An 18525-nucleotide genomic window follows, 5' to 3' on the forward strand; every position below is an offset into this window, starting at 1 on the left:
GCTCAATAAATAGTTAGGCAGCAATCTTTTAGATTCCTTGTTATTGCTGTTGTTTAGTCACTAAGTCGTGTCTAACTTTTTGTGACCCCACAAACTGCAGCAAGGCAGGGTTCCCTGTCCTTCACCATCTCCCAGAGTTTGCTCAAACTCACATCCATTGAGTCAGTGAAGCTATCCAACCATAGTATAATTTTATAATGTCACTCCCCATTTATCTTCCTCTTAAAGATTTCTCTTGCTTTTTACTACAGCAAAATTCCCTCTGAATAGCCATCTGGGGAAACCAGAACCAGAAGTCCTGGAAGGTGTAAAGTGGGTTGTAGGTGCGATTTACTCCTGGCATAGAGATCTGATTCCAAATAAAATGGAGTTAACTTTCTCTTCCTCTTGAAATAGTTGTCACTGAGAGTCCTATTGCCTTTCCCAGTTTCAAGCTAATTTGCTCCTCTAGGTATTGGGAAACTGAATCTGGATCCAGGGACATGCAGTGACATCAGTGTCATGTTAGAAGGCTTAAGTCAATGATAAGGGACACATGAAGTCAGGCAGGCTCTGGAAGATAGATGAGGGGGAAATCTCTTCTTCGTGCTGAAGGGCACTCAGTATGGCAGCCCCTCAGGGCTGGTTTCAAAGGCACAGTGAAGACGGGAAAACGCAACTGGACAAATGGCTTTGGACAGAGAAGGTGGTCCCTCCTGGTAGAGAAGAGGCAATCATAACATGAGGAATCAGAGGCTCTAGGTTGATACAGAGAGGCAGAGCAACAGGAGGAAGGAATGTGAAAAGTTCTAAATCTCCTCCTGAATGTAGGCATCTATGGGTAGCCAAGTGAATTTTTTTTTTTTTTTGTATTTCTGATTTTTCTGTTAAAATTTATTACTTTTTAGATGCTTTTTTTAAACACTAACTTTAAAAAATGAAGTTCCTCCCTCAGAAATAAAAATCTGAACAATTACTGAACTTTTTTAACACATATTTTTATAGGACTTCAAAAACAATTCGTAATTCAAACCAATACCTTTAGAAGAGAAATTAAAACTCAGTTTAATTTCAAAAGTTTTCATAAGGTAGAGAATGCAGGCCATGTTTTATATTCAATAAACACAACTGTTGTATAATAAATACAAAATAAAAAGACAGTGATAACACTATCATCAAGGGTGAAACAGTATATTAACTTTAATCTAAAAGGCTGCTTCCTGTATCTGTATTGGTGTTAGCTGAGTATTCTCTACTGATTTTATTTACAGAAGGAATCTCTGCAGTCAAATTTATCTTTCACTTTCATGCCCCCACATGGGAAGTCGTAGGCGAATATCTGTAGGAATACAATTTATTGTCTGCTCCTCCATTCAGAAGTAACCCTGAGTCTGTCCAGTCTACACTCAGAACTTTGTCTTCATGAGCAGCCAGATCATAGAGAGGAGCCTTACAACTTCTGGTATCCCACAGCTTAACCATGTTATCTAAAGAACCAGAAATGAGCTGCTGTTCATGGGTAGGAGACCACTTTACTGATGTTACCCAGCCTGTGTGTGAGGTTAGGGATAGCGACACCAAAGAACCATCTTTAGTTCGGGGATCCCACAGCCTGATATGCCTATCTGTACTTCCAGATGCTAAACATTTACAAAGTGGAGAATAGGAGATACAATTAAACACTTTATTTCCTGTCAAAGTTGACTTTAGACTGCCAGACTCAACATCCCATACTCTAATTGTGTGGTCCCAAGACGCACTGCAGATTTCTTCAGCATCTGACCACAGAACTGAGGAAATTGCTTCCTTGTGGCCAGAGAGGGTCACAATGGGAGTCCTCGTGAGTCCCAGCTGCTCTGTTTTCTGTTTCTTTCTTGGTCGATTTGTGGATTCTTCCATTTCATCTTCTTCATCTGTAGGAACTGTAGACCAAATCTTTAGCATCTTATCCCAGGAGCCACTGCAAAATTTGGTTCCTGTGCTATCCACCGCGATGGCATCCACGCTGCCCGCGTGGCCCCGGCAGCAGTGCAGGGCTTTCACCTTGTTCCTCTCTGCATGCCACTCCCACAGGAGAATAGTCTGGTCCATGGAGGCGCTCAGCAGCACGCAAGACAAGTTGTCTTTTTTCACCCAGGCCACATCTTTTACAACATCTGTATGTCCCACAATTGTCATTATTGATTTTCCTTCCAATGACCAGATCCGAGAAGTCTTATCATAAGAACCAGTCAAGATCCATTCTTCTGTCCCTTCGATAGCACTGATCCAGTCATCATGGAACATGCACTGTTCTGGCTGAGGGGCAGTGTACTTCTCCACATATTCTAGTTCCACAACTTCTTCTGATGAGATGTTTTCCAGTTCCATGTGTTTGAACAAGGGCATTCGTAGAAACTGGCCCTTGATAAGGAAATCAAACTCCACATGTTTGTGGAACTCATTTTTGGCCTCCAACAATTTATTGATGATGTTACTAAGGTCAGCAATTTCAGAGGCTGCAGGTATGGAGAAGGGAACATCATCTACCGCATATTTCTTGTTGTCAGTGAAGAAGCATGTCTGGAGCTGAGCCATGGCGTACCTAGACAAATGTATGGGTAACAGTCAGACTATCTGCACTCTGGTCTTTCAGGACTACAAAAACAGGGATCTCAAAATGCCAAGTGAATTTTAACAGGAAAAGTATAAGCCCTGTTGACCAAAAACCTTGGAGGCCATCGGAAATATGGATTGGATGAGAGCCTCTAGAGGCAATAAGACCTTGATTTCAAGTAATATAAAATTGAGTCTGACAGAGGAACTGGGGGAATGAGAAAGCAGGGCTGGCTGGGAGAGAAATGACAAAGAAAGAATCAGTAGAGCTGAAAACAGATCAGAGGCTGGGTTTAGAGAAATGAAACCTCCCAGAATGGGAGAAAAAGGGAACCAATAAGAGAATGATAAAGGTCAGAAGACACACCTGGGGACTTCCCTAGTGGTCCAGTGGTTAAGACTGTGCCTTCCAATGCAGAGAAAGGGGTGCAGGTTTGATCTCTGATGGGGGAATAAGGTCCCACATGCTTTGGAGTGCAGCTAAAAATTAAAAAAAGAGAAAGACACACCTGTACCTTCTCACCACACCAGGAAAACACCGTGAGGTTGACAACCTCAGGGAAGAACTAGGCGTGCTTCCATTCCCTGTGGATTGTCACAGAGTCACGTGGAACTTGTGTCTACACAGGGTCACAACATCTAATCAATATGCTCTAAAAGTCACCCCAGCTGTTGGTTACAGCCCCGATAGGAGCAAGAGACAGCCAGAATGAAATCTGCATTCCCTCATGGTGTCTTCTTGCTCAGACTCGCTTAGTCTGCCTATTGGAAGACAGGGAGCCAAGCCAGGACAATGACGGCCCATGACACTAGGCGGTACAGAGCAAGGCTGCTTCCAAGACCTTAACTCTGTGTACACTGAAGGTTCAGAGGACGGGGGGAGGATTTAGACAAAGAAAAGTGACAAACTGAGGAGCACAAAGGTGCAGTTCATTGCACTCCCTGCAGCCACGGGTCTATTTTTACGTCTGCCACATGGGGCAGAGGGCTTGTGCTGTCATTTCAAACCCCGCTTCATCATGACCAAGGCAGGATTATATGTGACAGCACTGAAATCAGAACATCTCTGGAGGCAGCTGAGCGGGAGGACTTCTAATTGCTCTGGGTATCTAAAGTTAACACAAGTATCCCAGCTTGCCCCAGCTGTTTGGGAAAGAGAGATCATTAATTCCCTAGGCAGAAAACACTGAGGTTTCCAAAGCATGAATGAAACAGCCCACCAAACGATTCCATTGTGATACGGTCTGCTTGTGTTATAAAGGGGCTCCATTTTGGAGAACCTAGAAGAACCCATATTTTCTCAAGTGTCAGTAGACACTGGAATCTAAGAGAGATGAAGAGAACGTGTAAGATCAGTATCTTGGGAGCATAGAGAATGGATTATAAAAATAACTGGCGACTTTGTGTACATTTCATTTACTTCTGTATTGTTAGCGCCTGACATTGGAGAAGGCAATGGCACCCCACGCCAGTACTCTTGCCTGGAAAATCCCATGGGCGGAGGAGTCTGGTAGGCTGCAGTCCATGGGGTTGCGAAGAGTCGGACACGACTGAGTGACTTCACTTTCACTTTTCACTTTCATGCATTGGAGAAGGAGATGGCAACCCACTCCAGTATTTATTCTTGCCTGGAGAATCCCAGGGACAGAGGAGCCTGGTGGGCTGCCCTCTATGGGGTTGCACAGAGCCAGACACGACTGAAGCGACTTAGCAGCAGCAGCAGTACCTGGCATCATGTCTAGGATTTTCGTAAGTTTTGGTAAGCTGAATGGGTTAGTAAAGTAAGACCATGTGATGTTACTTTTCTACCTGGAATGCCCTTCTCCCACGTGTCTTCGATTGGAAAATCCCTACTCATATTTTATGTCACATGACAAATCATAGGAAATATCACTTCCTGGGGGAAGTCAGAAAAGACTTCCGTCAACCAAGACCAAAAGTGAAAGTGTTAATCGCTCAGTAGTGTCCGACTCTCATCCAACTCTTTGGGACCCCATGGACTGTAGCCCTCCAGGCTGTTACTGTCCACACAATTCTCCAGGCAGGAATACTGGAGTGGGTTGCCATTCCTTTCTGCAGAGGGTCTTCCCAACCCAGGGACTGAGCCCTGGTCTCCTGCATTGCAGGCAGATTTTTTACCCTCTGAGCTACCAGGGAAACCCTCTGTCAGCCAAGACAGAAAGTAAATCTCCATCACTGCCTTGACCACGGCACTGGTTGCTTGTGGGCGCCAGCAAGCTCACTGTGTTTTATCTGTTGCTTGTCTCTGAGAAACCAGAAGGTAGAAACAATTTCTTATCCTCTCTCTTTTGATGGCCTAGTATACTTTGGCCTGTAGTAGTTTCCTAATAAGTATGTGTTGACGAGACGCTAGAGAGAAGACATTGTCAGAGATTAATAACCGATGGAGTACAGGGACAAAGAAGAGGGAAAGGTTAATGATAAATAATCCCTGACATTCATTTTTTCTGCCCTGTTCCATTTCTTTTCTTGACATCAGTAAGCAATCCACACATTCCTTGTGAACCGAACATTAATATATTCTGTCAGCCATGATTTCCTGCAGGAAGGCTTTCTGCCACGAAGTTGCAAATAAAAGATAAGACTGACTGATGCTTGCTGTATGGTAGTTGCCTCTTATATTGTTTTCCACAGTTGTTTCTAAAGCCCAAGTTTGTGTGTGGTCTTTTGGAGAAGAGCCTCTTCCCTGTCACAAGGAGCTGGAACACAGCTCTGAATACCTCCCCCCAAAGGGAATCATTCCATGAGCTGATTAGATCCTCCTCTAGGCTTCTCTGTTTCCTCCTAAATCACCGTACATATTTTTTTAAGTTTATGTGCTGTCTGTTAGATGGATGACCAATCTTCTCCATAAAACAAATAAAGGAATCCGACAGGTCGATTTTCTTGGTGCTTTTCCCTAAGAAAAGTCAGTCACACTTAAAGCTTCACTTTGTCTTTTCAATGACATTCAATGACCTCCAATGGCCCCCAGCATTTCAAGGGAATGACTCCAGCTCAGCTCTTTCTCTGGATCTCAAGTCAGAGCGTTCCACATTATTTTCACCCATTGGCACATGAAATTCCACTCATCTAAAATCCAGCTTAACATTTCCTTCCTTTGCCTGCAAAACCAGCTTCTCACATGGAGTCCCTTCTTCCCAGGCATGATGCCAGAGCTCATCCCATCACCCAGGCTCAAAGTCAGAGTGGGATCCTCCTAATGGATTTACTTGTCTGTGTCCAGTTTCATGCACATTGCCTCCAAAATTGTAGTCTTGAATTTCCATTTATTTTACTATAAATTCTAAACCCTTCAGTCTGGAGTTCAAAGCCCTACCCAAACTGACGCTTAGTTATCAGTCCACTCTACCTCTTATCTCCTGAGGAATCCCCCGAGAACGTTACTGAGTCACTATTTTCTGTTCACTAAACAGACCCCAGCCTTCAGGCTCCATCCTCAGACTGACCATCCTGGATCAATTGTCTTTATCTCTCTGTCTTATGTCCCAGTGTCTGGGCTACTCATTGTCTTGGGTCTGATAATTTCCCACTTTTTTTGGTTTGATATGACACTGCTTAAGAGCCCAGATGCTGTTTTTCAGCATTATCTTGACTCTACCATCAGAAGCTCACAGACCACCCTAAGCGTACTTCCAGTCCTCACCCTGGTTTCCCATGACCCAGAGCAAGAAACTATGACCAGGGCTGTTTGTTTATCTAAAATCACGAGTTCACAAAGTAGGCAAGTTAGGGCATCCTGGCAACAAATCTATAGATGAAAGTAGGATCATAACATGAAGAGAGAAACACACATGTTAAGATGAAGGGGCATAAAAGAGATGCTTCAGATCTGTTATGGCATCTGGGTGAATTAACTGGTACTCTTTCAACTACAGGTGATCCAGTCCTAACTCAAGCCAGGTTGAGCCGTAAAAAGAAAGAATTCACTTATGTCACTTAAAAGAACAGGCTTCCCTGGTGGCTCAATGGTAAAGAATCCACCTGCCAATGCAGGAGATACAGATTTGATTCCTGATCCGGGAAGATCCCACATGCCACAGAGCAACTAAGCGCGAGGGCCACATCTATTGAGTCTGTGCTCTAGAGGCCACGAACCGCATCTACTGAGCTTGCGTGCTGCAGCTACTAAACCCACGTGCCGCAACTCCTGAAGCCCGCGTGCCCTAGAGTCCATGCTCTGCAACAAGAGAAGCCACCGCAACAAGAAACTTGAGGGCCACAATGAAGATCACAATTGATCACAAGTAAAGAAAAGCCCATGTAGCAAGGAAGACCCAGGATAGCCAAAAACAAATAAACAAACAAAAAATCCATGGCTTCATGTTTGCTCGGATATCAATGTACAGATAATGTCCTTGGACATCTTTCTCTTTCTAGCTTGGTTCTATTTCCACTGTGTTTCTCTGGGAAGGTTTTCCCCTTGTGTGAGCAAGTGCTGAGATTCCACCCTATCAGCTTAGCAACCCCTGTGAAGAGCACCTCTTTCATAACATCTGCACCAAGTTTCTGGATTGGTTCTCAGTGAAATGGCTTAAGCTCCACCCCTCATTTCTGAATTAATCACTGTGGCCAGGGTGAAGAAATACATTACTAGAAAAATCAGGCACTGGTAGAAGGAAAAGAGACTAGATGCTGGGTACGTAAAAGAGAAGCAACCAGTGTCCTCCACGATGGATAAGCTAGGTGGTTTGAGACATTGTCTATTTGGCCCTAAGTACCCTGCATGCTAGAGGCTTGACTCTTGTGAGCTGGGAGTGATCTGACCACTCACAGGTCCCACACTTGGTCTTTTTTCTATACCTTGGTACCTGTGGAGTCATGGCTGCTGATGAACCAGAAAATTATACCTTCCCCATCTCAGTAATATGGAACACACACACACACACACACACACACACACACACACACACACACACACATCTACTTGTAAGTGAAACTATATCCTGCTTAGATCAATTATGCAGAGAAAAAAAAAATCTATGCATTGGGCAGATGCCTGGGGCTGCCAATAAAATATTCTATCCTTGGTGGAAGGATGGGAGAGAGACACAATTACAAAGGAAAAGACTCACAGAACTTTAAAAAACAAAAAGCCAGAAAGATAGAAACAAATACAGCGTATTAATGCATATAGGTAGAATCTAGAAAAATGATATAGATGATTTCACTTGCAAAGCAGAAACAGAGACACAAGCGTAGAGAACATATGGACTCCAAAGAGGGAAAGGGGAGTGGGGGAAACTGGGAAAATGGGATTGATGTATATGCACTGTTGACACTGTATAAAATAGATAACTAACGAGAACCTCCTAGGCAGCCCAGGGAAGCCTCCTCAGTGCTGTCTGTTGCCCTAAATGGGAAGGAAATCCAAAACGAGGGGATGTGTGTAAGCACAGAGCTGATTCACTTTCGGTACAGCAGAAACTTAATGACATTGTAAAGCAACTAGACTCCAATAAAAATTAATAATAAAAACGCATAACATCTCTTCAGCCCAGGTTACTATTGCCCAATCATGCAGCCTGTTTACCTTTGAACAGACAGAGCCTCCTTGGGGAACATTTCTCACTTTGGCAATTTAATTGGATATGACCCCTTCCTGAGAACATTTCAAAACCCTTCCTTGCTCTGTATGAGGGATCCAGGTCCACTTGTCCCTCTGATTTCCCAGCTGCCCAGTCTAGGCCCTGGGTTAAACATATTCCCATACTTTTCTTCAAGGTCCAGGTTAAATTCTTCTTTCTCTTATAAGCAGCTTGTAGGAGATGCTCTTACTTTAAGTTAGTTTCTCCCTCCCCCAAACTCCACAAGGTGTTGTTTATTCCCCAGCGATAGCACTTATCACAATCTTCTTTTGAATTAGAATTATTTATGCGTGTGTCTGTCTTCACTGATACACCGTGAGCTCTCCACAGGCCTGGAACAGCGCTTATTTGTCTTCAGTCCCCTATAGTGTTAAGTACTTTGTCCTCAGCAGATGTTTGCCAGGTTGCCGAAACCAATCATGTTAGTTGCTTGCACAGTATTTGTCAAAGGTCCCACACGAACTGCAGCACAGCTTCTAATTTTTTTTTTTTTTAATCCATGCTCCTTTTAAGAAATAAAAACTTCATGCCTTCCTTTGGGATTAGAGGACATCTTATAAAGAATACCTTCTCAGGATTTCACTGGTGGTCCAATGAGTATGCCTCTAGGCTCCCAAAGCAAGGGGCCGAGGTTCAACTCCTAGTCAGGGAACTAGATCTCACATGCAGCAACTCAGAGTTCACATGCTGTAACTAAAGACCCTGCCTGCCACAACTAGGACCTGGCACAGCCAAATAATAAGTAAAAACACTTTTTAAGAAGACCTCTCCCTTTAAAGAAAAGAAATCCTTCTCACTGCTCATGCTCTGAACCTATTGTTAAAACATTTGGCAAGGAGTAAGACAGGTAGAGATTTTAAGCAACTTTGTTATTGATAAAAGCTGAACTGATGAAGTGGTTAAGATGCATAACAAAAAAAGGCTCTCTAACTCTGAACATCAGCCACAGGGCTCCCTCCCAGTTTGTGGGCAAACCCTTTCGAAATGCAGAGCAGGGGAGGAACAGAGCAGTAACTCATGTATATTGTGGGCAGGGGGCTCCCAGAGGGAGGATGAGTTTTGTATACCTGTCCTTCATTATCCTTTGTTCAGTCAACCACTTGTCCTCCCATGAGGAGGCTTAAGAGTAGGGTCAGGAGATGGCTTGAATGTCAGTAAAGTGAAAAATCCCTTTATAAGGAAGGAAACACCAGGAGCAGGGAATATATCTTCAGCACGCTCTTTCATTAGTATGTTCACTAAATTATAAAGTCAATACCTAATAATCATCTATTTTGTCTTCTACTCTGTAGAAGTGTCTAACACTTTCACAGTGTTAGAAGTTGGGATATATAGAAATTAAGGGATTCCCAGATGGCTCAGAGGGTAAATAATTCACCTACCAATTTAGGAGACTCAAGAAATGCAGGTTGGATTCCTGGGTCGGGAAGATCCCCTGGAGAAAGAAATGGCAACCTACTCCAGTATTCTTGTCTGGGAAATCCCAGGGACAGAGGAGTCTGGTGGGCTACCGTCCACGGGGTTGCAAAGAATCAAACATGACTGAGGACACACACATAGAAATTGGGGTTCCTAAAAAAAGTATTTGGCTTTTTAAGATAAAGTTGGTTCTCAGAGTAGAGAGCTGAGCTCTGTGGTAATCTAGAGGGGTGGGTTGGGATAGAGGGGGTGTGGGAAAGAGGCTCACAAGGGAAGGGATATGTATACATGTAGCTGATTCAGTTCTTTGTACAGTGGAAACTAACATAACATTCATTGTAAAGCAACTATACTGCAATTTAAAAACAAAATAATAAATTTGGACAAGACAGGTACATTTCCAGCCTCCAGGAGCCTTACGGTCTAAAGTGATAAACAGACATGAAGTGTGTGATCACAAGTGTAGCATCAGTAAAGAGTTGTAGAAGGGGTCCAGACAGAGGAGTCCAGAGAAGTCACCTGAAAAAAGTGATGCTTTGGCTGAAACTTAATGAAGGATGGGTTTTTAGACACGCAAAGAAGAGAGAGAGATTGCTAGATGGGGAGAAGGGAGGGAAAGAAAAGGAAAACAGAGGAGGGGGTTCTAAAGAAAGGGAACAGAATATGCAAAGAACTATATCGGTGAGGGTATGAAGGAGCCCATTCCACAGAAAATGACATGCAAAAGAAATCCTCAAAGTTTTGGCTTTCCCCCGCACCAACTTCTAACTTTCCAAAATATTTTAAAACTACATACATAGGCTCAAGAATTTTTCTTTTTAGCCCTGAGCTTTCACCTGCTTCTCTCACTCTGCTTCGTGCTAAAATAAAAAGCTGCTTGTCAAGGAACACAGGTGTGGTGGTGATTGGAAACAGAAACGGGATTCAAGTGAAAGACAAGCTATGACACTAAGGACTACGGCTGAAAGAAAGAACCAGAGAGAGAAAGACAACATCAGGAGGAGGGAGACAAGGGTACCAGCTCTAAAATTATCCTTAAGGGAAAGAGATCATTTAAACTCCTAGACACGCCTCTTAAATCCAGCCAAAATCGATCAAAACTCACTTGGTGCTTTTGGCGATATTTTCATTTTTGCTCTGAAGAAAATATCCACATTATCAGACTCTTAATTATCAGATGTATCTAGCCATGAAAAGGCAGGGAGACCAAAAAAGGCTCTGTTCTATTTTTAATGTTGCCAGAGACAGTCACGCTGACCCTAATAGCAATGATTTGTTGACTCCATTTACGGCACCCCGGCTTGGGAATCCAGTTCCCCAAAGACTGAGTGTTCAGTCATGTCCGACTCTTTGTGACCCCGTGGACTGCAGCCCACCAGGCTCCTCTGTCTATGGAATTTTTCAGGCAACAGTCCTGGAGTGGGTTGCCATGTCCTACTCCATCAGTTCCCCAAGTCCGCCAATAATACACAGATAACGACCAGGACATTCAAAGACAATGAACGGAGATACAACTCAGGCCGCGAACATGAACCTCCTCCCCTCAGTGCTCTCCCAGCAGCACCCTCACATCAGAGCTAGAAGAAACCCTGTTGACTATCTTGTCCTACCCTTTCAGGCCAGCGCAGGGGACACAGGTTCAATCTCTGGGTCGGGAAGATCCCCTGGAGGAGGGCATGGCAACCCACTCCAGTATTCTTACCTGGAGAATCTCATGGACAGAGGAGCCTGGCAGGCTACCGTCCATGGGGTCACAAAGAGTTGGACAGGACTGAAGCGACTTAGCACGCACACAAGCAAACTATGCCTCCAGTTTTTCCTTCCTCTCTGTTGGGCTGTTAAGGCTTACAGAAATGTTCAACTGAATTTCTGTTTAATCTCTTTTGTAGCTTGGCCCCCTTCCTTCTCAAGCAAATGGAGGACCTCTATTGCTTGCTGGAATTAAATTCCTTGCTTCTTTCCTTTGGGTTTTTTCCCTCTGCTTTCTGGCCAAGATGTTTATTTATCCAACACTATCCTTTAAATGTTATCTCATATGGTTTCCCACAATGAGAGCTATAAAATTAATAATTTTGAAGTCTGCCAGAAGCCTCTAACATTCCAACAAATCTTGTGCATTATCATTTTCTGAGTCGAGTCATGCTACCCAGGAGAGAGTCGTCCATCAGACTATATCTGGATTTAATCTATCATTATTCTGTCTAGATCCTCTTTAATATGTGTTGTGGTAAGAAGAATCTAAAAATAGTCCCCAAGATATCCCACCCTGATCCCTGGGACTTCGACTATGATTTCACACTGGTGATTATGCTGCAGTACATGGCAAAGGGATTCTGAAAATATAATTAATGTTACTCATCAATCGACATTGAGTTCATCAAAAGGAAGATTATCTGTATGGTAGTGTGATTAATCTAATCACTTAAACATTCAGATAGAATGATGGCCTTAAAATCCTAAATCCAAAAATAGACCAAGCCTTTTTCTAATGGCAGAGACAAGAGCTGAAAACCCACCTAGAACAGTCAAGTCTCCAAAATCCAGAAGTTCTTTTGAGTGCATTCTATTGATGTCTCTTGTCTGCCCAAATATTCGGAGTCATTTATATGTCTCGCCCAGACTTCATGGTTTCTTCATGTGGTCCCCTCTCAGTGATTGTCAGCATCCTGGGACATTCATTCCAGTCTGCTTTCTGAAATCTCGCCTTTCCTTCTGTTACATTTCTTTGTATAACTGTCAAATTGTCTGATCTAATAACAACTAAAATGCCTTCTTTTCTAATGCCCTTTTATATAGCAATTACATCTAGGTGCAGCTACTTTTATTTTATATCTGCTTATCATAGTCCTTGATATCTCATTTCCCTTTCATATCTGCCTGATGTTTTCTGCCAAGATGTCAACATTTATCTAAGGAGGTGTATTTCTGCTTTAACACTGTCATCCTGTGCTTGATTCCGAAGCTTCCATTACTCTTGCTGGGAGTGACTAAAGTATGCTAGTCAAGATTTCTATTTCCTCCTCGAGTTTCTAAATAAAATGGCTCCTAGAAGTGAAGTAGTCTAGGCACAGGCAGGCTTTTTAATTGCCTTTTTTTTTTTAAGTTGAAGGATAATTGCTTTACAATGTTGTATTAGTTTCTACTGTTTTTGAAGTGAATTGGCTCGAGGCATACATATGTCCCTTTCCTCCTGAGCCTCTCTCCCAACCACATCATATCCCACCCATCTAGGTCGTCACAGAGCTCTGAGCTAAGCTCCCTGTGTTATATAGCAGCTTCCCACTACCTATCTGTTTTACTCACAGAGGTGTATAAATGTTAATCCCAGTCTCCCAATTCATCCCACTCCCCTTCCCGCCCCCTCTGTCCACATGTCTATTCTCTATATCTGCATCTTTATTCCTGTCCTGCTAATAGGAATCTGTACCATTTTTCTAGATTTTTAACTTCCAAATTTTTAATAATTCCTGCCAAGAAAATAGCTTACTCTTCTTTACAGTAAGGATCTCCTATTATTTTACCTGTTGACTAATAAAATCCACCACCATTCTGTGGGTGAAGGCATAGTTTCAGTCTTGGGAAACTAAAGCCATGGGCAGAACCTCAAAATAAACAAACCCCCGTGCCAACTTGAGATCACAGAGTAGAGAATAAATTCTCAAGAACCAGTAGACAAGTCCATGTTTATAAGATATTAGAACCTCTGGGTTCATCCTTTGTCCCTTCAAGTTGCAAGGATAGTTGGGGGCAGCAGGTTTAGTGCTGCTTACCTAGGCCTGGCAATAACATTCTAAAGTAAGAATTTTCTGCAGTAAGATTCTGCAGTCCATGAAGAGTGTAACTGCCTTTGCAGCTTAAAATGGCCACTTGTAGACCTAATCTTGACTAATGACCTCAGGAAAAGTAGAAATACTGTGCCACTGATCAAGACCAGAACTTCTAACATCTGCCTCGGCTTCTCCTAAAATACTAGTCCAAGCCATACCTGTGTGGTTCAAGGTCAAGTTACAGGAGACCAAAATGAAGATCTAAATGACCAGCATATTCTGAAGTCCATGCTTTTCAAAATCCACCTTTTTTTGTATAATAGCAACCATTCATTGATGGAAAAACCTCCAGAAGGGTCACTAGCACAAAGATAAAACCTAAAACTACCCTCATGGGGTAACACAAGCCAATGCAAATTAGTCAAAATCCGACATGGGCACCACAAACCGTAATTTTGGGCCCTTGCTGTGTTCCAAGCCAACAAATCCTCTATCACAATGACTTACATTTTGACCCCAAATATTTCTTCTCTGTGATTTATCATGATCTGCTCTCATCAAATGAAAGGGTTTTTGTGTCAGTAAATTATGCTTCACCTTGTTCTAATTATGGAGCAAATGGCATGTGGACCCTGGATTGGAGAGATGGAAATCAAAATGTCAATTTCATTTCTGATAAAAGTTATATCAAGGGGGAGGAGCCAAGATGGCGGAGGAGTAGGACGGGGAGACCACTTTCTCGCCTACAAATTCATCAAAAGAATAACTGAACGCAGAGCAAACTTCACAAAACAACTTCTGATCGCTAGCTGAGGTCATCAGGCGCCCAGAAAAGCAGCCCATTGTCTTCGAAAGGAGGTAGGACAAAATATAAAAGATAAAAAGTGAGACAAAAGAGCTAAGGATGGAGATCCGTCCCGGGAGCTCTTAGGCGGCATTGCTTGGGGTAGGGTCCGGGCCTGAGTGCCCTGAGGACAATCGGAGGGAGCTTCTGTGAGTTGCCAACATGAACTGTGGGAGACCAAAAGAGAGAGAGTAAATTAACCGGCCCGAACACACTGCCGGCCGTTCGCAGAACAAAGAGACCGAGAGGGTCCAGAGAGGAGCTCGCAGGCTGCGGACCGGCCCAGCCCCGCCGGAGGCAGGAGGCAGGTGGGAGGGGAAGGTCGCGGCGAGACACAGGGCGCAGGCACCCGACCGGCGCGGGCGGGGACTGGGGCTGGGGACGCGGAGGGCAGAAGGCGCGCGCACCCGACTGGCGCCAGCGGAAACTGAGACTGGGTCCGCGGAAGGGAGGGGGCGCGCCACACCTGGGGAGAGTGCGCCCACCGAGCCCCTGGCTGCCTGGACCGCTCTGACGGGGAAGGCACAGAGAGCAGGCGCAGCTTTTCCTTCCTCGCTTTTGTGGAACACCCGAGGGCTGGAACCTCGCGCAGCGCTGGGGCGCGCTCCATATAGAGCAGCCGGGAGCCTGAGCGGCGCAGACGGAGAGGGCAGGGTCGGCCCCTCCCGGCAGCGCCAGCCCGTCCCAGCGGCGCCAGCCCGTCACCACAGCGACAGGCCCTCCCGGCAGCGCAAGCCCCTCCCCGCGGAGCGACGGAACTAGCTACCTGAATAAGAGTCCACCTCCGCCTGCCTGTGTCAGGGCGGAAATGAGGCTCTGAAGAGACCGGCAAACAGAAGCCAAATAAACAAAGGGAACCGCTTCAGAAGGGACTGGTGCAACAGATTAAAATCCCTCTAGGAAACATTGACTACACCGGAGGAGCCTGTAGATATCGAGAAGCGTAAGCTGGAACGAGGAGCTATCTGAAACTGAGCCGAACCCACACTGACCACAACAGCTCCAGAGAAACTCCTAGATATAATTTTACTTTTTTCTCTTTTATTTTTATTTTTTTTTATTTTTATTTTTTTCTTTTTTTTTCTTTTTTCTTTTTTATTTTTTCTCTTTTATTTTCCTTTAAAATCCCCTATTACTCCCCCATTACTCCTTAACTTTCATTTCCATAGACTTTTACGATTTTTTAATTAGGGGGAAAAAAAAATTTTTTTTTTTCCTTTCTTTTTTTTTTCTTTTTTTTTTCTTTCTTTTTTTTCTTTTTTTTTCCTTTTTCTCTTCTATTTTCTATTTTTCTTTTTCTCTTATTTCTTTTAAAGTCCTCTAGTACTCCTCTACTACTCCTTAATTTTCATTTCCAATACACTATAACCTTACAAAAAAAAAAAAAGAAGAGAAGCCCTATTTTTAAACCAAAGATTATTCTCTCCCAATCTTGACTCTCTGTTTTCTACCTCAGAACACCTCTATTTCCTCCTTTCCCCTTCTCTTCCCAATCCAATTCTGTGAATCTTTGTAGGTGACTGGGCTACGGAGAACACTCTGGGAACAGACAGCTGCGTAGATCTGTCTCTCTCCTCTTGAGTCCCCCTTTTTCTCCTCCTGTTCATCTCTATCTCCCTCCTCCCTCTCCTCTTCTTCATGTGACTCTGTGAACCTCTCTGGGTGTCCCTAACAGGGGAGAATCTTTTAGCCATTAACCTAGAAGTTTTCTTATCAGGGCTGTATAGTTGGAGAAGTCCTGAGACTACAGGAAGAATAAAACTGAAATCCAGAGGCAGGAGACTTAAGCACAAAAACTGAGAACACCAGAAAACTCCTGACTACAAGGAACTTTAAGTAATAAGTGACTGTCCAAAAGCCTCCATACCTACACTAAAACCAACCACCACACAAGAGCCAATAAGTTTTAGAGCAAGACATACCATGCAAATTCTCCAGCAACGCAGGAACATAGCCCTGAACATCAACATACAGGCTGCCCAAGGTCACACCTAACACATAGACCCAACTCAAAACTCATTACTGGGCACTCCATTGCTCTCCAAAGAGAAGAAATCAAGCTCCACGCACCAGAACACTGACGCAAGCTTCCCTAACCAGGAAATCTCGACAAGCCAATTGTCTAACCCCACCCACTGGGTTAATCCTCCACAACAAAAAGGAACCACAGACCTCCAGAATACAGAAAGCCCCCTCCAGATACAGCAATCTAAACAAGATGAAAAGGCAAAGAAATACCCAACAGGTAAAGGAACATGAAAAATGCCCACCAAGTCAAACAAAAGAGGAGGAGATAGGGAATCTACCTGAAAAAGAATTTAGAATAATGATAATAAAAATGATCCAAAATCTTGAAAACAAAATGGAGTTACAGATAAATAGCCTGGAAACAAAGATTGAAAAGATTCAAGAACTGTTTAATAAAGACCTAGAAGAAATAAAAAAGAGTCAATTACAAATGAATAATGCAATGAATGAGATCAAAAACACTTTGGAGGGAACCAAGAGTAGAATAATGGAGGCAGAAGATAGGATAAGTGAGGTGAAAGATAAAATGGTGGAAATAAATAAAGCAGAGAGGAAAAAAGAAAAAAGGATCAAAAGAAATGAGGACAACCTCAGGGACCTCTGGGACACTGTGAAATGCCCCAACATTCGAATCATAGGAGTTCCAGAAGAAGAAGACAAAAAGAAAGGCCATGAGAAAATACTCGAGGAGATAATAGCTGAAAACTTCCCTAAAATGGGGAAGGAAATAGCCACCCAAATCCAAGAAACCCAGAGAGTCCCAAACAGGATAAACCCAAGGCGAAACACCCCAAGACACATATTAATCAAATTAACAAAGATCAAACACAAAGAACAAATATTAAAAGCAGCAAGGGAAAAACAACAAATAACACACAAAGGGATTCCCATAAGGATAACAGCTGATCTATCAATAGAAACCCTCCAGGCCAGAAGGGAATGGCAGGACGTACTGAAAGTAATGAAAGAGAATAACCTACAACCTAGATTACTGTATCCAGCAAGGATCTCATTCAGATATGAAGGAGAATTCAAAAGCTTTACAGATAAGCAAAAGCTGAGAGAATTCAGCACCACCAAACCAGCTCTTCAACAAATGCTAAAGGATCTTCTCTAGACAGGAAATGCAGAAAGGTTGTATAAACGTGAACCCAAAACAACAAAGTAAATGGCAACGGGACCACACCTATCAATAATTACCCTAAATGTAAATGGGTTGAATGCCCCAACCAAAAGACAAAGATTGGCTGAATGGATACAAAAACAAGACCCCTATATATGCTGTCTACAAGAGACCCACCTCAAAACAAGAGACACATACAGACTAAAAGTGAAGGGCTGGAAAAAAATATTTCATGCAAACGGAGACCAAAAGAAAGCAGGAGTCGCAATATTCATATCAGATAAAATAGACTTTCAAATAAAGGAAGTGAAAAGAGACAAAGAAGGACACTACATAATGATCAAAGGATCAATCAAAAAAGAAGATATAACAATTATAAATATATATGCACCCAACATAGGAGCACCGCAATATGTACGGCAAACGCTAACGAGTATGAAAGAGGAAATTAATAGTAACACAATAATAGTGGGAGACTTTAATACCCCACTCACAACTATGGATAGATCAACTAAACAGAAAATTAACAAGGAAACACAAACCTTAAATGACACAATGGACCAGCTAGACCTAATTGATATCTATAGGACATTTCACCCCAAAACAATCAACTTCACCTTTTTCTCAAGTGCACACGGAACATTCTCCAGAATAGATCACATCCTGGGCCATAAATCTGGTCTTGGAAAATTCAAAAAAATTGAAATCATTCCAGTCATCTTTTCTGACCACAGTGCAGTAAGATTAGATCTCAATTACAGGGAAAAAATTGTTAAAACTTCAAACATATGGAGGCTAAATAACACGCTTCTGAATAACCAACAAATCATAGAAGAAATCAAAAAAGAAATCAAAATATGTATAGAAATGAATGAAAATGAAAACACAACAACCCAAAACCTATGGGACACTGTAAAAGCAGTGCTAAGGGGAAGGTTCATAGCATTACAGGCTTACATCAAGAAACAGGAAAAAAACCAATTAAATAACCTAACTCTACACCTAAAGCAATTAGAGAAGGAAGAAATGAAGAACCCCAGGGTTAGCAGAAGGAAAGAAATCTTAAAAATCAGGGCAGAAATAAATGCAAAAGAAACTAAAGAGACCATAGCAAAAATCAACAAAGCTAAAAGCTGGTTCTTTGAAAAAATAAACAAAATT

The 18525-nt window shown here is 42.9% G+C and overlaps 1 protein-coding gene across 1 annotated transcript; it reads right to left on the bottom strand.

Moving 5' to 3' along the window:
- Positions 1-1156: 1156 nt before the first annotated feature.
- On the bottom strand, positions 1157-2635 carry LOC133042525 (ribosome biogenesis protein WDR12-like). Its single transcript, XM_061123182.1, has one exon. It carries the CDS (start codon positions 2554-2556, stop codon positions 1285-1287), a length of 1272 nt encoding a protein of 423 aa, XP_060979165.1. The 5' UTR covers positions 2557-2635; the 3' UTR covers positions 1157-1284.
- Positions 2636-18525: the final 15890 nt, after the last annotated feature.

This window comes from Dama dama, chromosome 21 (genome assembly GCF_033118175.1).
Source record: "Dama dama isolate Ldn47 chromosome 21, ASM3311817v1, whole genome shotgun sequence".
Taxonomy (NCBI): domain Eukaryota; kingdom Metazoa; phylum Chordata; class Mammalia; order Artiodactyla; family Cervidae; genus Dama; species Dama dama.